The 15,911-nt window shown below is 38.7% G+C and overlaps 1 protein-coding gene across 2 annotated transcripts in view; it reads left to right on the top strand.

Annotated features, from left to right (window-relative positions):
- The window catches only part of LAMP2 (lysosomal associated membrane protein 2), a 37,087-nt gene extending 21,383 nt beyond the window's left edge, over positions 1–15,704 (top strand). The window contains exons 6-9 of one of the 2 annotated variants that reach the window (XM_047764067.1): positions 629–751; positions 2,951–3,014; positions 3,405–3,569; positions 14,271–15,704. In XM_047764067.1, coding sequence (XP_047620023.1) covers positions 629–751; positions 2,951–3,014; positions 3,405–3,569; positions 14,271–14,410 — 492 coding nt within the window. In that variant the 3' untranslated portion in view covers positions 14,411–15,704. Of the gene's footprint in view, positions 1–628; positions 752–2,950; positions 3,015–3,404; positions 3,570–6,162; positions 8,734–14,270 lie in introns of those variants that run through there. The other variant, XM_047764066.1, reaches the window with a different exon arrangement.
- Positions 15,705–15,911: the final 207 nt, after the last annotated feature.

The raw sequence follows: 15,911 nt of genomic DNA, 5'->3' as shown, positions 1-15,911 counted from the left end.
GGTAAAGAGTACATGACGGAGGGAGTTCCCGTCCTGGCACAGCGGAAACAAATCCGACTAGGAACCATGAGGTTGTGGGTTCGATCCCTGGCCTTGCTCAGTAGATTAAGGATCCGGCGTTGCTGTGTCTGTGGCTTAGGCCGGCAGCTGTAGCCCCTATTCGACCCCCAGCCTGGGAATCTCCATATGCTGTGGGTGCGGCCCTAAAAAGACAAAAAGACCCCCCCCCCCCCCAAAAAAAAAAAGGAGTACAGGAGGGCACCTCTGGTTGCAATGCTCCACTGAGGCTACAGAGGGCGTTCCAGCAAACATATCCCATTTCCATAAAACTGCAACTTCAGCTAGACAGATAGCTTTTGTGCTCCATAAAAAATGTGTTTTCATTTGGCTCATTATTTGAGGAAGCTTCCTTCTTGTTTTCCTTTTTTTTTTTAAAAAAAAAAGTCTTCTGAGTCATAGCTTGAGAGCCTGTGCCAACTTTGCTTGAAAGTAAGATATCATAAACTTAAGTACCCACATCCAGAAAAGGATTTTTTGTTTACCATAACTTGGTCTTATTAGAGTATAAGGTTTTGCTACAGATTTTTATGGTTCATCTGTACCTTTCTCTCCTCCTCTTCCCCTAAAGGTTGCTTCAGTTATTAATATCAATCCCAACACAACCAACGCCACTGGCAACTGCCATAGTAAAACTGCTCTACTCAGGCTGAGCGGCAGCAACATCAAATATCTTGACTTCGTCTTTGCTGTGGTGAGTAACAGATTTCTCTAAAATTAGGTTCATTCTCTTAGAAACACATCTGAAGGTCTGGAGAGGTATGTGCTGTGTGTTTGTGTTGAGGGGGATATTTACCTCTATTTTCCATTTTAACACCACTATAAAGTGTAGTCCATTGATTTCTGTTGATCCCTCAGGATGATCTTGATGTTCTGTGGGCTGGACACTTATATTCATATTGACCAAAAGCAGTTACTCTGCTTAGGGTAGGAGCAAGAATTTACCTACCTCCAAAAAATAATCCAATCTATCCATATAGATGTAGGTAATAATAAAGTCTATTTATAAGAATACAAAGTATTCTTCTCTATTATTGGTTAGAAAACTCTCATGTTTGTCTGTTTTAGGCGTTTTTGAGGCTATACGATTTTTTTTTTTTGAGGCTGTACGATTTGTAATAGTACCAGCAATAGTGATAGATAACATTTATTGAGTGCTTGCTATGTACAAGACTCTGTGTAAGTACTTGAATGCATTAAGTCAGGATAGTTTATAATGGCAGCATTTGGGGTTTTGTTTTTCATGCTCGTTTTAAGGACTGAACCCCAAAGAGAAATTTCCAGGTTAAGCATGAATGTTCTACTTCTAGCTAGCATGAATTAATCTTTCTTTCTTTCCTTTCTTTTTTTTTTTATTTTATGGTTGCATTCGTGGTTTATGGAAGTTTCCAGGCCAGGGACTGAATCTGAGTTGTAACTGACCTACACCTCATCTGTGGCAATGCTGGATCCTTAACCTGCTGTACCACAGCGGGAGCTCCAGTCATTGGGAAATCTTGATTTCCACCTGCAAGACTTTTTTTTTTTTGCCTTTTTGGGGCCCTACATGTGGCATATGGTTCCCAGGCTAGGGGTTGAATCAGAGCTGCAGTCACTGGCCTATGCCACAGCCACAGCCACAGCAACACCAGATCCTTAACCCACTGAGCAAGGCCATGGATCGAATCTGGGTCCTCATGCATGCTAGTCAGATTAGTTTCTGCTTAGCCATGACAGGAACTCCAGAAGCAAGACTTTTTTTGTCTTTTTTGGGGGGGGGGGCTGCACTTGTGGTATATGGAGGTTCCCAGGCTAGGGGTTGAATCGGAGCTACAGCTGCCGGCCTACACCACAGCCACAGCAACGCCAGATCTTAGCCACGTCTGCAACCTCCCCCACGGCTCACGACAACACCAGATCCTTAACCCACTGAGCAAGGCCAGGGATCGAACCCACAACCTCATGGTTCCTAGTCAGATTCGTTTCCGTTGCACCGCAACGGGAACTCCAGCAAGACTTTTTTTGAAGAGTGTGTGTGTGTGTGTGTGTGTGTGTGTGTGTGTGTGTGTGTGTAACACATAGTAAATGGGAATGGGGAAGAGGAGCTAGCTAGCAATGAGGGAAAATGTTGAACTAGGAATAGTTCTCAAACTAAGAGTTATTATATGAGGGGATAAAAAGCAGTTTTGCTTTTAAATGATATTACTCTCTCTAGGAATGGGGAAACATTCTCAACATTTGATATATAAAAAGTTAGGTATGTCTTTGTTTCATGTCTAAACTTAGTATCTTGAGTCTGAAGCCTTTTTTCTCTCTGGAATATATGTCAGGACTATATATATTGAGGATTATACTTTTGAAAAGTTATAAAAATCTTCCTTTTCCCCAGCATGGAGATAATTCTTCTGTTATAGTACATGTGTGACCAGTGAACTACTATTAAAAGGGTCTGGGAGTTCCCTCAGTGGGTTAAGGATCCAGTGTTGTCACTGCTGTGGCTCGGCTCGCTGCTGATGCTTAAGTTTGATCCCTGGCCTGGGAACTTCTGCATGCTGAGGATGTGGCCAAAAAAACCCCCCAAAACAAACAAAAAGGTTGTTGTGATCTAGACTAGAGGTGGTGAGGGCTCAGAAAACGACAGGAGGAGCAGAATGGAGAATGAATTGTTAAGTGTCTACGAGCCATATGAGTACACCTCTGGTGCAAAAATTGGAAGCAAAATGCAGAGGAAAAGGGTTAGGGTCACGTTTTGAGCTCCCTTTACCTAGTTGCAGTTTATTCTACTAGCCCTGGTCTAATCCATGGTTTTTATCTTCTGGATAATAGTATTAGCTCACTTTCCTTTGGTAGATATTAACCATACTGTAGACAGCTGTGCTGTGTTGATTTTAACTGGAAGCTCTTTTTCACACAGAAAAACGACAACCGATTCTATCTGAAGGAGGTGAATGTCAGCGTGTATTTGGTTAATGGTTCTGGTAAGCAAAAACGTTGGCCTTGGGGAAAAGAGTATGGGTTGCACTAAAGGAATAGAAACCGTAATTTCTTGTGACCAAATAGTGCCTTATTTAATGGAGAGAAGATTCTATGTGAAAATTGTACTTAAAAACAGTAACTTAGAACTATCGTGTTCAATATTTGCAGTATCCCGTATTGTCAAAGCACAGTAGATAATAGGGATGTGACTGAGTTTTGGGCTATAGAAACATCCATAGAAAGATAGGGAACCAGTGATCTTAACAAGGGCTTTTTTTGTGGGTACAGCCTATACCCCAAGCTCCCATATTTCACAGAAAAATCCTGAGGACTGTCCTATTTTTTATGTTGACAGGATAAGAATGTACTAACCTTTTTTTTTCCCTTTAAAGTTTTCAGCATTGCGAATAACAATCTCAGCTACTGGGATGCCCCCCTGGGAAGTTCTTATATGTGTAACAAAGAGCAGACTGTTTCAGTGTCTGGAGCATTTCAGATAAATACCTTTAATCTAAGAGTTCAGCCCTTCAGTGTGATGGAAGGAAAGTATTCAACAGGTAAGAATCAAGCAAGTTTTGTTAATAATTTATGTTCTTAGGTTGACTAGCTAGGTAGCTTATCCTTTGAGTCATAGAAACTTGAGAAGTGAAATGGAGAAATATGACTTCACCTCTCGACTCTGTTGTAGAGTCTTGAGCAAGTTGTGTATCTGGCTCATCATTTTGCTCAGACTTTTTTGTGTGTGTGATCTGAAAACCATTTGCAACAAAGTTCTTAAAGCCAAAAACTGATAGGAGGAATTCCTGTTGTGGTGCAGGGGAAATGAATCCGACTAGTATCCATGAGGACGCAGGTTCGATCCCTGGCCTCACTCAGTAGATTAAGGATCTGGCATTGCTGTGAGCTGTGGAGTAGGCTGGCGGCTGCAGCTCCAATTCGACCCCTAGCCTGAAAACCTCCATATGCTGTGAGTGCAGCCCTAAAAAGCAAAAAAATAAAAATAAAAAAATAAAAACTGATAGAAGCTTTAACTGAGCTTTACTTAAGATGTAGAGACTCCTCCGCAGGTTTTAGTTTGTGGGAAGGATGGCACTTGAGGGCAGCAGTTTTTGAACATCTCCCTCTGCCTTCTTGGGGCCATCTTCTCGCTGAAGACATTTTCCTACCCAAATTAGAGCAGTTTGGTCTCACTTTGTTAAGACCAAAAGTGGCGGTAGGAAAGCCTCCGCTATCGCGACCTGTGTTTTGGCCAGCCAGAATGATCTGGAGAGGTTTAAAAGCATGTGCCAGTGTGAGTGAGGCTTTTTAGAAGGTCTACTCAGGGCTAATGGTGGTATTTATCAGATTTTTAGTGGAACCTTTGTGAAGAGCTCATTACAGTGTGTTTATACCAATATGAGAGATGCATTGGACATTGCAAGATTAAAATTTACATGAAGAGGAAAAAAAGTACATAAAATTCCTTAATTGACTTGTCCTTTAAAACTGGTTACTTACAATTGAGCGGAGGCATTCTAGTCATCCACATCCTTTTTAACAGTCAATTCCTTCTAGGGTTTAGAAAGAAATGTGGAAGATGTGTTTAAAAGTGAATATGCTGTGAGCTGTTCAGTGGTTTTGCAGTAGGGCTGAATACCTAGCCTGACTTGGCTAGGCCAAAATAAATTGAGCTCGTCACCCTACCATTCTTGTGATTAAAGAGGTTAATCACAATTTAAAAATACTTGCAAAAATTCATTTTCCCTTTTGTCACTTTCGCTTGTGTACTTCAATTATTTTGGTGCCGTAATGATTTGACTTTTAAGTCTTTATCTAGCTCCCCTACATTATTGCCCTCATTTTGGGTCCAGATTTGTGTTTAGAATTTGAAATCATTTTCCCTGTAAAATCAGCTCAAGCCTGTTTATCTAGTCAGCTGTAATAGAGACGAGCTGTGTTTTTTCTCTAATTTGAAACTTTGGCTTTTATGTACATAGAATTTAAAAATGTCTCTCAAAGGCGTACGTGTACAACATTTAGAACTGATAATGAATGCATAATCTATTTGTGGAGCTAGGTTCTTGACTGTGGGTACCTATAAATGCAACACACTGGTACTACTTCACTGTATAGGAGGAGGAAATAGACTTTCAGTAAGGTAAGAGTGTTGATTGGATTTTGCTGAATCAGACTACTCTCTAGAAATTGAAAAAAAGAGCCCCTGTGGGCTGCCAGCCCTGACCAGATTGATAAGTGTAGTAAACACGCTGGGATTAGTAAGAGGTCCCAGTTTCTTGACTTTTGCAGCCACTAAAAGCATATACGCAGAGTCAGGCATCTCCACTTTTTTCCTGTAAAGGCTTACACGGTAAATGTTTTAAGTTTGGAGGCCATATGGTCTCTGTCACAACAGCTCTGCTGTTGTAGCATGAAAACAGCCATAGGCAATAAACGAATGTGGCTATGTTCCAATAAGATTTTATTTGTGGATGCTGAAACTTGAATTTCATGTAATTCTCATGAGTCACAAAATCATCTTCTTTTGTTTTTTTCCAATCATTTAAAATTATTTGGCCAGATTTGGCTCATAGGCTATATAATTTGCCCAATCTCCACTCTAAATTAGAGGAGTCCAGAGCCAGCAGAGCTATTCTAATTCCATGATAAACCCTCCTGATATGCTCCCAGTTTCCCAAAAGACATTCATTCTACCACTGAGAGTCTAATCTGACTGTGCAGAAATCTGGCTAGATTAGCTCTCTTCCTTTCCGATAACACAAGTACTCCTATTTTGGAGAAGCACTTGAGATGTAAACAAAGAAACAGATACACATGTATGTGGTTTACTCATGAATGTAAATAAGTATATATTCATATATACGACTGTCTCTTTACAAAGACATACATGAGTGAAGGGACAAATAAGATTTAGGATTTTAATTCTAGAACAACTCATAATTTTATTAAAATTTTTTTATTATAGTTGATTTACAGTGTTGTGTCAAACAACAATCCATAATTTTATGTAGCTTTATCATTGAAATATACGTGTCTTAATTACTTAAAGTTGATCTTATAAGCATTTCTGACTTTTTAATCAACATCTTTTACTTTTGGACACCATTTAAAAATTATACTCATTATTTGTTACACACTTTTTCTCACCCACAGCCCAAGAGTGTTCGCTGGATGATGACACCATTCTAATACCAATTATAGTTGGTGCTGGTCTTTCAGGCTTGATTATCGTTATAGTGATTGCTTACCTAATTGGCAGAAGAAAAAGTTATGCTGGATATCAGACTCTGTAACACTCATCCACACGTGACTCTGTTACAAAACAATAAAGCAAGTACAAGTTCCAACATGTAATACCCTTCAATTTAAGGTATATAGAGTTGCAGTTCTGATCTTAGAAGAGGTTGTATGGGGGATTTCAAACTTAAATAGATAAAAAAAATACCCCTGAAACTATAAACTTCCAATTAGTCACATGATTTTGGTTTTCCCAACTAAGGAATTTAAAACTGTTATTTCTATGCCAAGAAACACATGCAAAATCATGTTGATTTTAGATTCTATTTTATTGTCTTGAATTAGTATTGCAGTGTTCTCACTTTAGATCTTCTGATTACAAATAAACAGTTCAGGAGAAAGAGTTTTTAAAAACGAGACTTTTTTCCCTCTGCACGTGTGTTGTCAAATTGAGACAACACATCCTACAGTGGATTTGTACTTGCTCCCTTTGCATTTTTTGGTGATTTTGTTTGCAGGTTAACTTAGCTGCTTTGGCATTGCTGCATATTTGACTATGAGAGATATGCCAGTAGTTTTGAACAGGGTCTCGTAGTACTATGTTCTTAGCAATGAATGCTTTTCTGATGCCTTTTGAATACATTTGTATTTAACGTGGCTGTAGTGACAAAAGCTTTTTCAATTTTAGAATAGGTGTTAATCTTTTTTAAAAAGATACCCTGGATATTTCAGTCTTTTAAATTGCAAGCCACAAGACTATTACAACTGGGCATTTCAATCCATTTTCTAGATGCTTTAGAGCTAATTGCTAGGCAGTGCCAATTTGGGGCATTATTAGTCCTTTGTACCTGTAAACTGGCCTCTACATGCAGTGCTAAAATTAGCCTTCTAGCATCCTTGCTGGTAGTGGATTGTTTTATTCTTTTCCTTAAAGAAGAAATGCCAGTATGTCCTAGAACCTAGATAAAGAAGTGCACTTAAACTTATAATTTGCATCTAATCCAAAAGTCTTGGTCTTTTCTTGGTTCATGAAAAAGCTGTTCTTCGTTTCCAGCTTGCATTGATTGCTGTAACATTTACTAATTTGGCTTTCACATTTATATAGTTCTATACTAATCAAAACTTACATTATAGTTCGTTATGGTAGAGTCTTTAATTCATGTGCTTTGTGTTCAGTTTTGTGCTTTGAGGGAGATGCACCAATTGTCCATTTACCCTGCCTGCATCACCTAATGTTTATGTGAGAAAGCAAAACATTTCGGCTTGATAGTTAACACATCAAATATTTCTTGCTGCTTCTAGGATGTCTTTTTTGTTTTTGTTTTTTTGTATTGGGATGGCTGAGTAAATATTAATTTGCAGCCATATATGGGAGAAAATTGTTAATTTGCAGCCATAGATGGAAGAATCCTTGTTTCACGGGGTGGGCACCCCTCTTTCACTATGTGCACACCCCTCTTTCACTAGAAAATGAGATATCTGTGTTCCAAAATATTATTTATGTTGTATTAATTTGGTAGTCTAGCAATACACGGAGGCAATTGCATGTTAGCTTGTGTATGTCTATAACTACCTTTCGAGTTACATTGGCATGGTAAATACTTTGTCCCGCTTGAATTTGCTCTCTGTTTAGAGTAGCCTGAAAAATCTTACTGGCTTAGAATCAGATTCCTGACTAGCCCCTCTCTTAAAGCTACGTTGAGCTGCATTGCCAGCTTAAGGCACTTTGTAAAGGCTAAAGATAAATCTGATTTTAAGAAATTATTTTTTATTTAAATAATGTTTTAGTGTAAGGTTATTAACCTTATAAGAATGCTTACAAGAATGTGAGCCTTAGATATTTCTCATGAGTCAAAGCAGCTTTTTTAAAAAAATAAGAATTGGAAGCACAAATGGGTGGCACTGGCTTAACGCTGTTAATGTTTCTAAAAGTTTCTACATTTAGATTATATACCTGATCCATATTAAAATACCTCTAATGAGCACTGTTTTATAGAAAATCTGACTTAATCGAATATTTTTGTATTTTACATGGGCCAGTTTATATCCTATTATGTACGCTATTATTTCCTATAGTCACGTATTCTTTGTACCTTTTGTAGTTTTGTTTTACTGTGTTTACACCTTAATGGTCTAACACTCTATTTGGTTCTGAGTGTTTTTCATGTATTACCATTTGTATAAGGAAACTGGTCCATGAGTTTCCTGGTGGCTCAGCAGGTTAAGGATCCAGCATTTGTCACTGCTGTGGCCTGGGTTTGATTCCTGGCCTGGGAATTTCTACATGCCTCAGGTGTGCCCACCTCCCCAAAAAAAATTAACAAAAAAAAATCAAAAGAAACTGGTCCATGTAAATACTTTCCATGTTTTTTCTTCAAATGTTTAAACCACTAGTCGATGTATGGTATTTCTCTTTAGATATTTGCCTGTCCATTTGCTCAACATATTGCTTCTAAAACAAACAATAAAGATTCTTTTATTTCTTAAGGGAATTTGCTCACATTTTTTTCCTATTGGTTAAAGTCTAGATTTTATATACTACATAATGGCAATTTCTTCCAAAAGGAAAAACTTAAAGAAATACTTAGAAGTAGAACTAAATTATTTCCACAATGCTCTATGTATTACTATTGGAAGAGCAATCCAATTATAGAGTAAGAATCAGGTCTGGGATGAGGTGTGGGTGTGGGTGTGTGTGTGAGAGAGAGAGAGAGAATCTGATGTGTAGCCAATTAGGGGACCAATAATCTAGAATATTTATTTCATAGTAAAAGTGACCAGGTGTGTTTGCACACATTTCTTTTGCTCAGATCACCTTAAAAGGTTTGAGCCTTCCAATTCCCAGAGAGCTTCCCAGTCCACCTTATACTATCACACACAAAAAATGAGCAACCTGGCTAGTAACTTTCCTCTGGATTACTTAGTTAAGCCATGCGACTGCCAGTTACTTAATTATCACAGCTCCCAACTCTATTAGCTACCATATGACTTTGGTCAAGCTACTACTCAACTGAGGTCTCTCAATTTATCTGGGGCCTGAGGGCTTTCAAGTCTTGTTACACATATTTCTTTGAGTGAGAGTTTTCATTTCAATGAAGAAAAATATACATTTGAGTACTTATAGAAGGAATCTGATAAGAAGCTACCTAGGAATTCTTATAGACTCACTTTTTTTCTCTTAAAATTAATGAAGCATTGTTGAGTTACACTGTTGTGTCAATTTCTGCTGTACATCAAAGTGATTCAGTTATATATTCTTTCTCATATTCTTTTCCATTATGGTTTATCACAAGATAATGAATATAGTTTCCTGTTCTATAGAGTAGGACCTCATCATTTATCCCTTCTGTATGTAATAGTTTGCATCTACTCACCCCAGACTCCCAGTCCTTTCCTCCCCATCCCCTCTTGGCAACCACAGGTCTGTGAAGGCTCAGATATCTTTAAGATTATAGCATTTTATTTCTGTTTATTTAGGTAGATAATGTTAAATTGTCCTGGGCTCTTGTGTCTCTCTCCTACCTTTCTCCTGATCTTTTACCCCAGGAGCTAACTTTCTGCATCAATAATTACCATATCTTCTTTTTGAAACTAGTGTAGACATGTTTGAAAAATAGCATAGAGTAGCTTCAGTTATCTTTTCAGATTCATATAATATACTTCAAACAGTTTGACTATAGATCTTAAAAAGTATATGATAAATAAGACGTCATATATAAGAATGCGCTTTTTTTTTTTTTAATGGCCACACCCATGGCATATGGAAGTTCTTGGGCCAGGGTTCAAATCTAAGCTGCAGCTACGACCTGTGCCTCAGCTGCAGCAGCAGTGGATCCTTAACCCAATGTGCCAGCCAGCGATGGAACCCCATGCCTCTGCCACAACCCAAGCCACTGCAGTAAGATTTGTCACCCATATCGCCACAGTGGGAATTCCCAAGAATGAGCTCCCTTTTCTTTTTTAAATCGGAGGGTGTTTTTTTCTTTATTTTTTGATCACACCCATGGCATATGGAGCTCCTGGGACAGGGATCAGATCCCAGCTGCAGTTGTGACCTATGTCGCAGCTGCGGCAATGACAGATTCTTAACCCACTGTGCTGGGCTGGGGATCGAACCTGCATCCCAGTGCTCTAGAGACGCTGCTGATCTCGTGCCACAGCAGGAACTCTGAATGTGCTTCTTAAGGCTAATTCTTCCAAAGAGAAATTTTGACAAGTTGATTTTGTAGAGTTCCTTTTGTGGCTCAGTGGTAAGAAACCTGACTAGTATCCATGAAGATATGGGTTCAGTCCCTGGTCCTGCTCAGTGGGTTAAAGATCCAGTGTTGCTGTAAGCTGCGGTGTAGGTCGCAGATGCGGCTCGGATCTGGCATTGTGGCTGCGTTGTAGGCCAGCAGCTATAGCTCTGCTTCAGCCCCTAGCCTGGGAACTTCCATGTGCCTCGGGTGTGGCCCTAAAAAGACAAAAAAAAAAAAAAAGATGTTTGATGTATATTTCATTATAAATGTATATCTTGGCTTTTCAAACTTCACACTTAAAATTGTAGTTGGAAAATTTCTGAGCTAACAGAAAAATGACGATTAAGTGTTTTTTTAAATCTACATGAACCTTTTTTATTGAAATTTCAGTGACTGTGAAAGTTTATCTTTAAAACTCTTCACTGGTTCTGTGACTGTTAAATTCTTCCACAAATAGACTTTTCCTTTCCCCAGAAGTATTTTCAGTGTGGTCTCAAGTATACATTAGGCAAATAGATCAGGTCAAAATGACTTACAGAATGAAGTTTTCTTTTCTTCAGGATGTGGTCCTGTTAAAATGACTGTTTTTATCAAAATTTATTTCCATTACCTAAAATTTTTTTTTTTGTCTTTTTGCCTTTTCTAGGGCCGCTCCCTCGGCATACGGAGGTCCCCAGGCTAGGGGTTGTATCAAAGCTGCAGCTGCCAGCCTACGCCAGAGCCACAGCAACATGGGATCCAAGCCGTGTCTGCGACCTACACCACAGCTCACAGCAACACCGGATCCTTAATCCACTGAGCAAGGCCAGGGATCGAACCTGCAACCTCATGGTTCCTAGTCAGATTCGTTAACCACTGCACCGTGACGGGAACTCCCCTAAAGAATTTTTAAAGGTTGAATTCATAAAATCAAGTTATTATAAATTCTTTACATATTAATTGAGAGCATTTTAAGTAAATGACAACATCTAGAAAGATCTTCGTATTAGCAGAATTGCCTTTTTGATCTACTCTGGGAATATTGGTCTTATGTGAAAGCCTTATTGGCAGTATTTATGAAAGTCATTTCAGTACTAGGTCAAATACCCAATTTGGGGAAAAGAGGACTATGAATTCATTGCCAGAATAAGAAATTAATCTACTAATGAATTTTTTAAAAACCAAGTTATATTAAATGCAAGGCATAGTACTTTATAGTATATGTCACCTAATAGTTTATAAGCCGGGTGGTAATTTGGGAAATTGAAGGGGGGCAGCTAACTGGGTGCTCTTAATATCATATATTCACAAGTCACATCTGGCACACGCTACTCTCTGAATTTTTGACAGAACCAAGAAGCAAGTGAAAAAGATCATTGAGCTGACAGCCAAAGTCAGTGTCATCAAATGCATAAATTCTAGGATTGTGTCTTTTTTAAAAAATAAATTTTGGAGTTCCCGTCGTGGCGCAGCAGAAATGAATCCGACTGGGAACCATGAGGTTGTACGTTTGATCCCTGGCCTCGCTCAGTTGGTTAAGGATCCGGTGTTGCCATGAGCTGTGGTGTAGGTAGCAGACATGACTTGGATCCCGCGTTGCTGTGGCTGTGGCATAGGGCCGGCAGCTACAGCTCCAATTCGACCCCTAGCCTGGGAACCTTCATGTGCCGCGGGTGCGGCCCTAAAATGACAAAAAAATTTTAAAAATTAAAAAAATTAAATTTTACCAGCGTGTAGTTGACTTAGAAAGTTGTGTTTAGGATTGCATCTTGTTCCCAGTTAATTGCCCCAGAGGATAGCAAAGGCTGGCACATTTCTTACACTGAAGCACAATCAGATTTGCCTTGCAGCTATTCATTTTTATTTTTGGCACAATTCTAAGAAGCTTAATTATCTGATTTATCAATCCCTGGTAAATTGCAGGCTAGGAGGAGAACTAGGGCAATAAGAGGCAAGGAAATAGAAAATAATGAGAAGTGGAATAGAAAATGACAAGCCTCCTCCTCACTCTGCAAACATATCTCCACTTTCCTTCTCTGGTCACACTCAAGTCTCTTCCGCCCTAAAGATATCCTTTCTTGACCCTCTGTCCCCCTTCTAACTACCTTTCTTCTAAACGTCTGTATGTTCCCCATCTCAAGTTCTTGATCTCCTAACCAGTCACTTCCCATTCGCTCCTAAACCTGCAACAATTTAACCCCCTCCCTCCATATCGCTAGATCCAAAGGACATTTCTCAGGTGTATTTTACACTATCCCCCACGCCAGTTGAAACTATTTCCTTCCCTGGCTTCTGTGGAACCATTTTCAACCTGCCTTTCCTATTTTTCCCTGCTCCTTTTTTCTTCAAATGTTGATGTCCCCAAGTGTTTTGTCTCAGGTCCCTTAGTCTGTCTGCCCTTGCTGAGAAATGTCTTTGTCCCTGGTTTGAACTATCACTTAGGTACATCAGCCACTTGGTTGGGACCTAGGCCTCTTAAACTCGGCAGATCCAAAATGGAATGTCTCTCTCTTCCACATATTCCTCTCTCCATCCTCCCCCCACACAAATTTTTGAAATTGAAAAACTAACCCACAAACATTAATTCAAGCAAGACTGAAATACATGTATTCCTGTGAATGGTACCAGCATCTACATAATCACTCAGGCATGGGATTGGAAGCCATTCTGTTATCTCTTACCACACTCTCTACCTCCATTTGGTCAATTCTGTCTTCTAATTGGATCTCCAATCTGTCCCTTCTGCATCTGCACTTCATTAACTGAGTTCAGACCATATTATTGGTCATCTGGCGTCTAGTAATAGAGTTGCTTCCTAACTTAATACCTCCAGTCTTCCATCTGCCGTAACTTCTGAAACAAATATTCTGCTTAAGATTCTGCTGCATTTTTTTGGGGGGGGGGGAGGCATCACTATAAGGCCAAACTTCCTGGGGCCTGTAGTGCCTTTGTGAGCTGGTCCTTATACCCTTTTCCTGCCTCTTTTCCAAGATGACCTTTTAATCCACTCTTCGCTATGCCAACCTGCTTGCCTTTCACCCAAAGTGCTGTGTTCTCTTAACCCTCCATATTTTTGTCTCTGCTATTTTCTGTACCTGGTAAGCCCTTCACCCATTACCTGCATGGTTACTTCCTACTCATTCTTACAAACTAAGCTCTAGTGTCACCTCTTTCAAACTATGTCTTGTGTAACAAGGCTGAGTTGAGTGTGCTTTGAAATAACTTCTATGACACTGTGTGTGTTGCCTGCCCCTATTATCACATATTTTGAAATTCTAATCGCTGATTGTCTCAACTCAAAGACCAGACCAAACATCTTGAGGCAGACGGTTACATAATCAGGGCTTTGTATCTTTTCCTATTACGAAATGACCCCATAATGCTGTGCATAGTTGCTCATTTGGTCCATTTCATTAATATTTACCAATCTGCAGTGTTCCGGGTACTGTGCTTCAACATCATAGCAATTGGCCTCTGAAAGCTCACAGCCTGATAGCAGGGCAAGACTAATTATATTTATCTATTATCTTCTGTTTAAGAAATCTGGGAAGTATGTGATTATTTTATACATCTTTCATCCAAAATGACTGCATTTTTTGAGTCACTTGAAAGCGTATGATTTGGTTATTTGGAAAAATCACTTATGGAACGTCTCATTTTGCTGGTAGTGGCTGCCGACGACTTGTTGCCTTGGTGTAAAACACAAATTACGTGTATTGGGAAGTATTGTCATTGTAACTTAAAAAATTAACAGATTTGAAATTGTGTCACTATTTTTGTTCTCAATTGTCCTTTCTCCACATCTAGCTCAAGACTGCAGTGCAGATGACGACAACTTCATTGTGCCCATAGCGGTGGGAGCAGCCTTGGCAGGAGTGCTTATTCTAGTGTTGCTGGCTTACTTTATTGGTCTCAAGCGCCATCATGCTGGATATGAGCAATTTTAGAAGCTCAGTCTAATTGATTTTATCAAAATACATGCACATAACAAGATTTTCTTACCTTTTAGATTTGAAACACTTTGTTAAGATTGATATATTGAATCTTTAATTCTTAAATCAGTCCCAGCACTTTGAGATAATTCTTTATTAATATAAACTGTTAATAGAACAGTTTAAAATTTTAAAAAATGTTGTGTTTACTGGTCCTGAAGACAAATTTGTTATAAAGAACATTGGTGTACAGTGTTCTAAGGTCTATCTTAAGAAGAGTTGGCCAAATTTTGATTCTAACCTACGATGCCTTAAACTTATTAACCTGGCCATTACAAGGACAAAAAAATGTTGTTGTCTCTTAGTGGAATTAATAAATACTCTTTGACTATTGGTGTTCTGTTTCAATGTATAAGAGCTATTCTGCTTTAAACTCATCACAGTTGCTTTGCATATAGTTCATTAAATAGATACCGATGTGGCACAAATGCCCATCAGATATGCTTAAACTTGGTTTTCAGTTGAATGTCCTCAGGACCATTATTATTTTTTTAGATTATGTGACTTTTGCAGATTTCTTTTAGTTCACGTTAAGGATATAGTCAATGTCTTAGGCTTGTGATTTTTCCCTAGATAAAAAACAGACCCAGTAGTCCACAGCAGAACTTAAACTGGCTTCAGAATTTAAAGAGTGTTTCTTTTTCGGCAATGTAGACTGAAAAGATTCAAGCATATTTAACGACTTGCCTTTTTTTTTTTTTTTTTTCCTTCCTGTTTTTCTCTTCCTTGGATGCCTGATTAGCATTGAAAGATAGAAATATTCTATGAACTAATTAGGAGAGATTGTGTTGTGTTTCTCTACCTCATCTTGTTGATCTCTAGAGCATTAAAATCTATTTAGTGTTGTCATCAGACTGGTACTTATGAAATGTAAGCTAACAGCAATCTCAGAAGGGAGGCAGTGAAGCATAGCAACTAGGCTCTTGCTTTTTCCAAGACAGCCCCTGTGGGGCAGAGCATAGGTGAGGGTGTGGAGAGAAGCTGTTGACATTAAGATGAGCTGGATAATCAGCCCCTATTGAAGCATGCTCCATGTTCTAAGTGCAGCACAGATGTTGGATGTATAGACAAATAAGAAGGAAGCTTAATCAATACACTCGGATTTCACAGTGAAGTGATTATTTTATTAATTCACACTGTATATATTGGCTTGTTCAGAATATTTGTAACTCACTGATTACAGTATTTTGGTACACAGCTATCCCTCTCTGAAGGCTTTTAGTAAAATATAGTAATCCTTTCGATGAAAGCTGATGTCATTATTGAAATTCGTATTATACACTCAAAACCTTAGCAACTTTTTTTTTTTAATGAATGACAAAACTGCAAGAGGAGGAAAAGATAAAATTAGAGGGAAAATGCAAGTTGTTATTCAATTGCAAATCACACCAAATACCACATTTTGTTAATTGCATTAGACTTAAACTCAAAGGGACCTTAGGAATTATTTAGTCTA

Source organism: Phacochoerus africanus, chromosome X (assembly GCF_016906955.1).
Source record: "Phacochoerus africanus isolate WHEZ1 chromosome X, ROS_Pafr_v1, whole genome shotgun sequence".
Lineage (NCBI taxonomy): Eukaryota > Metazoa > Chordata > Mammalia > Artiodactyla > Suidae > Phacochoerus > Phacochoerus africanus.
Note: the sequence above shows the minus strand (reverse complement) of the source record. Positions and strands in the feature narration are given on the sequence as shown.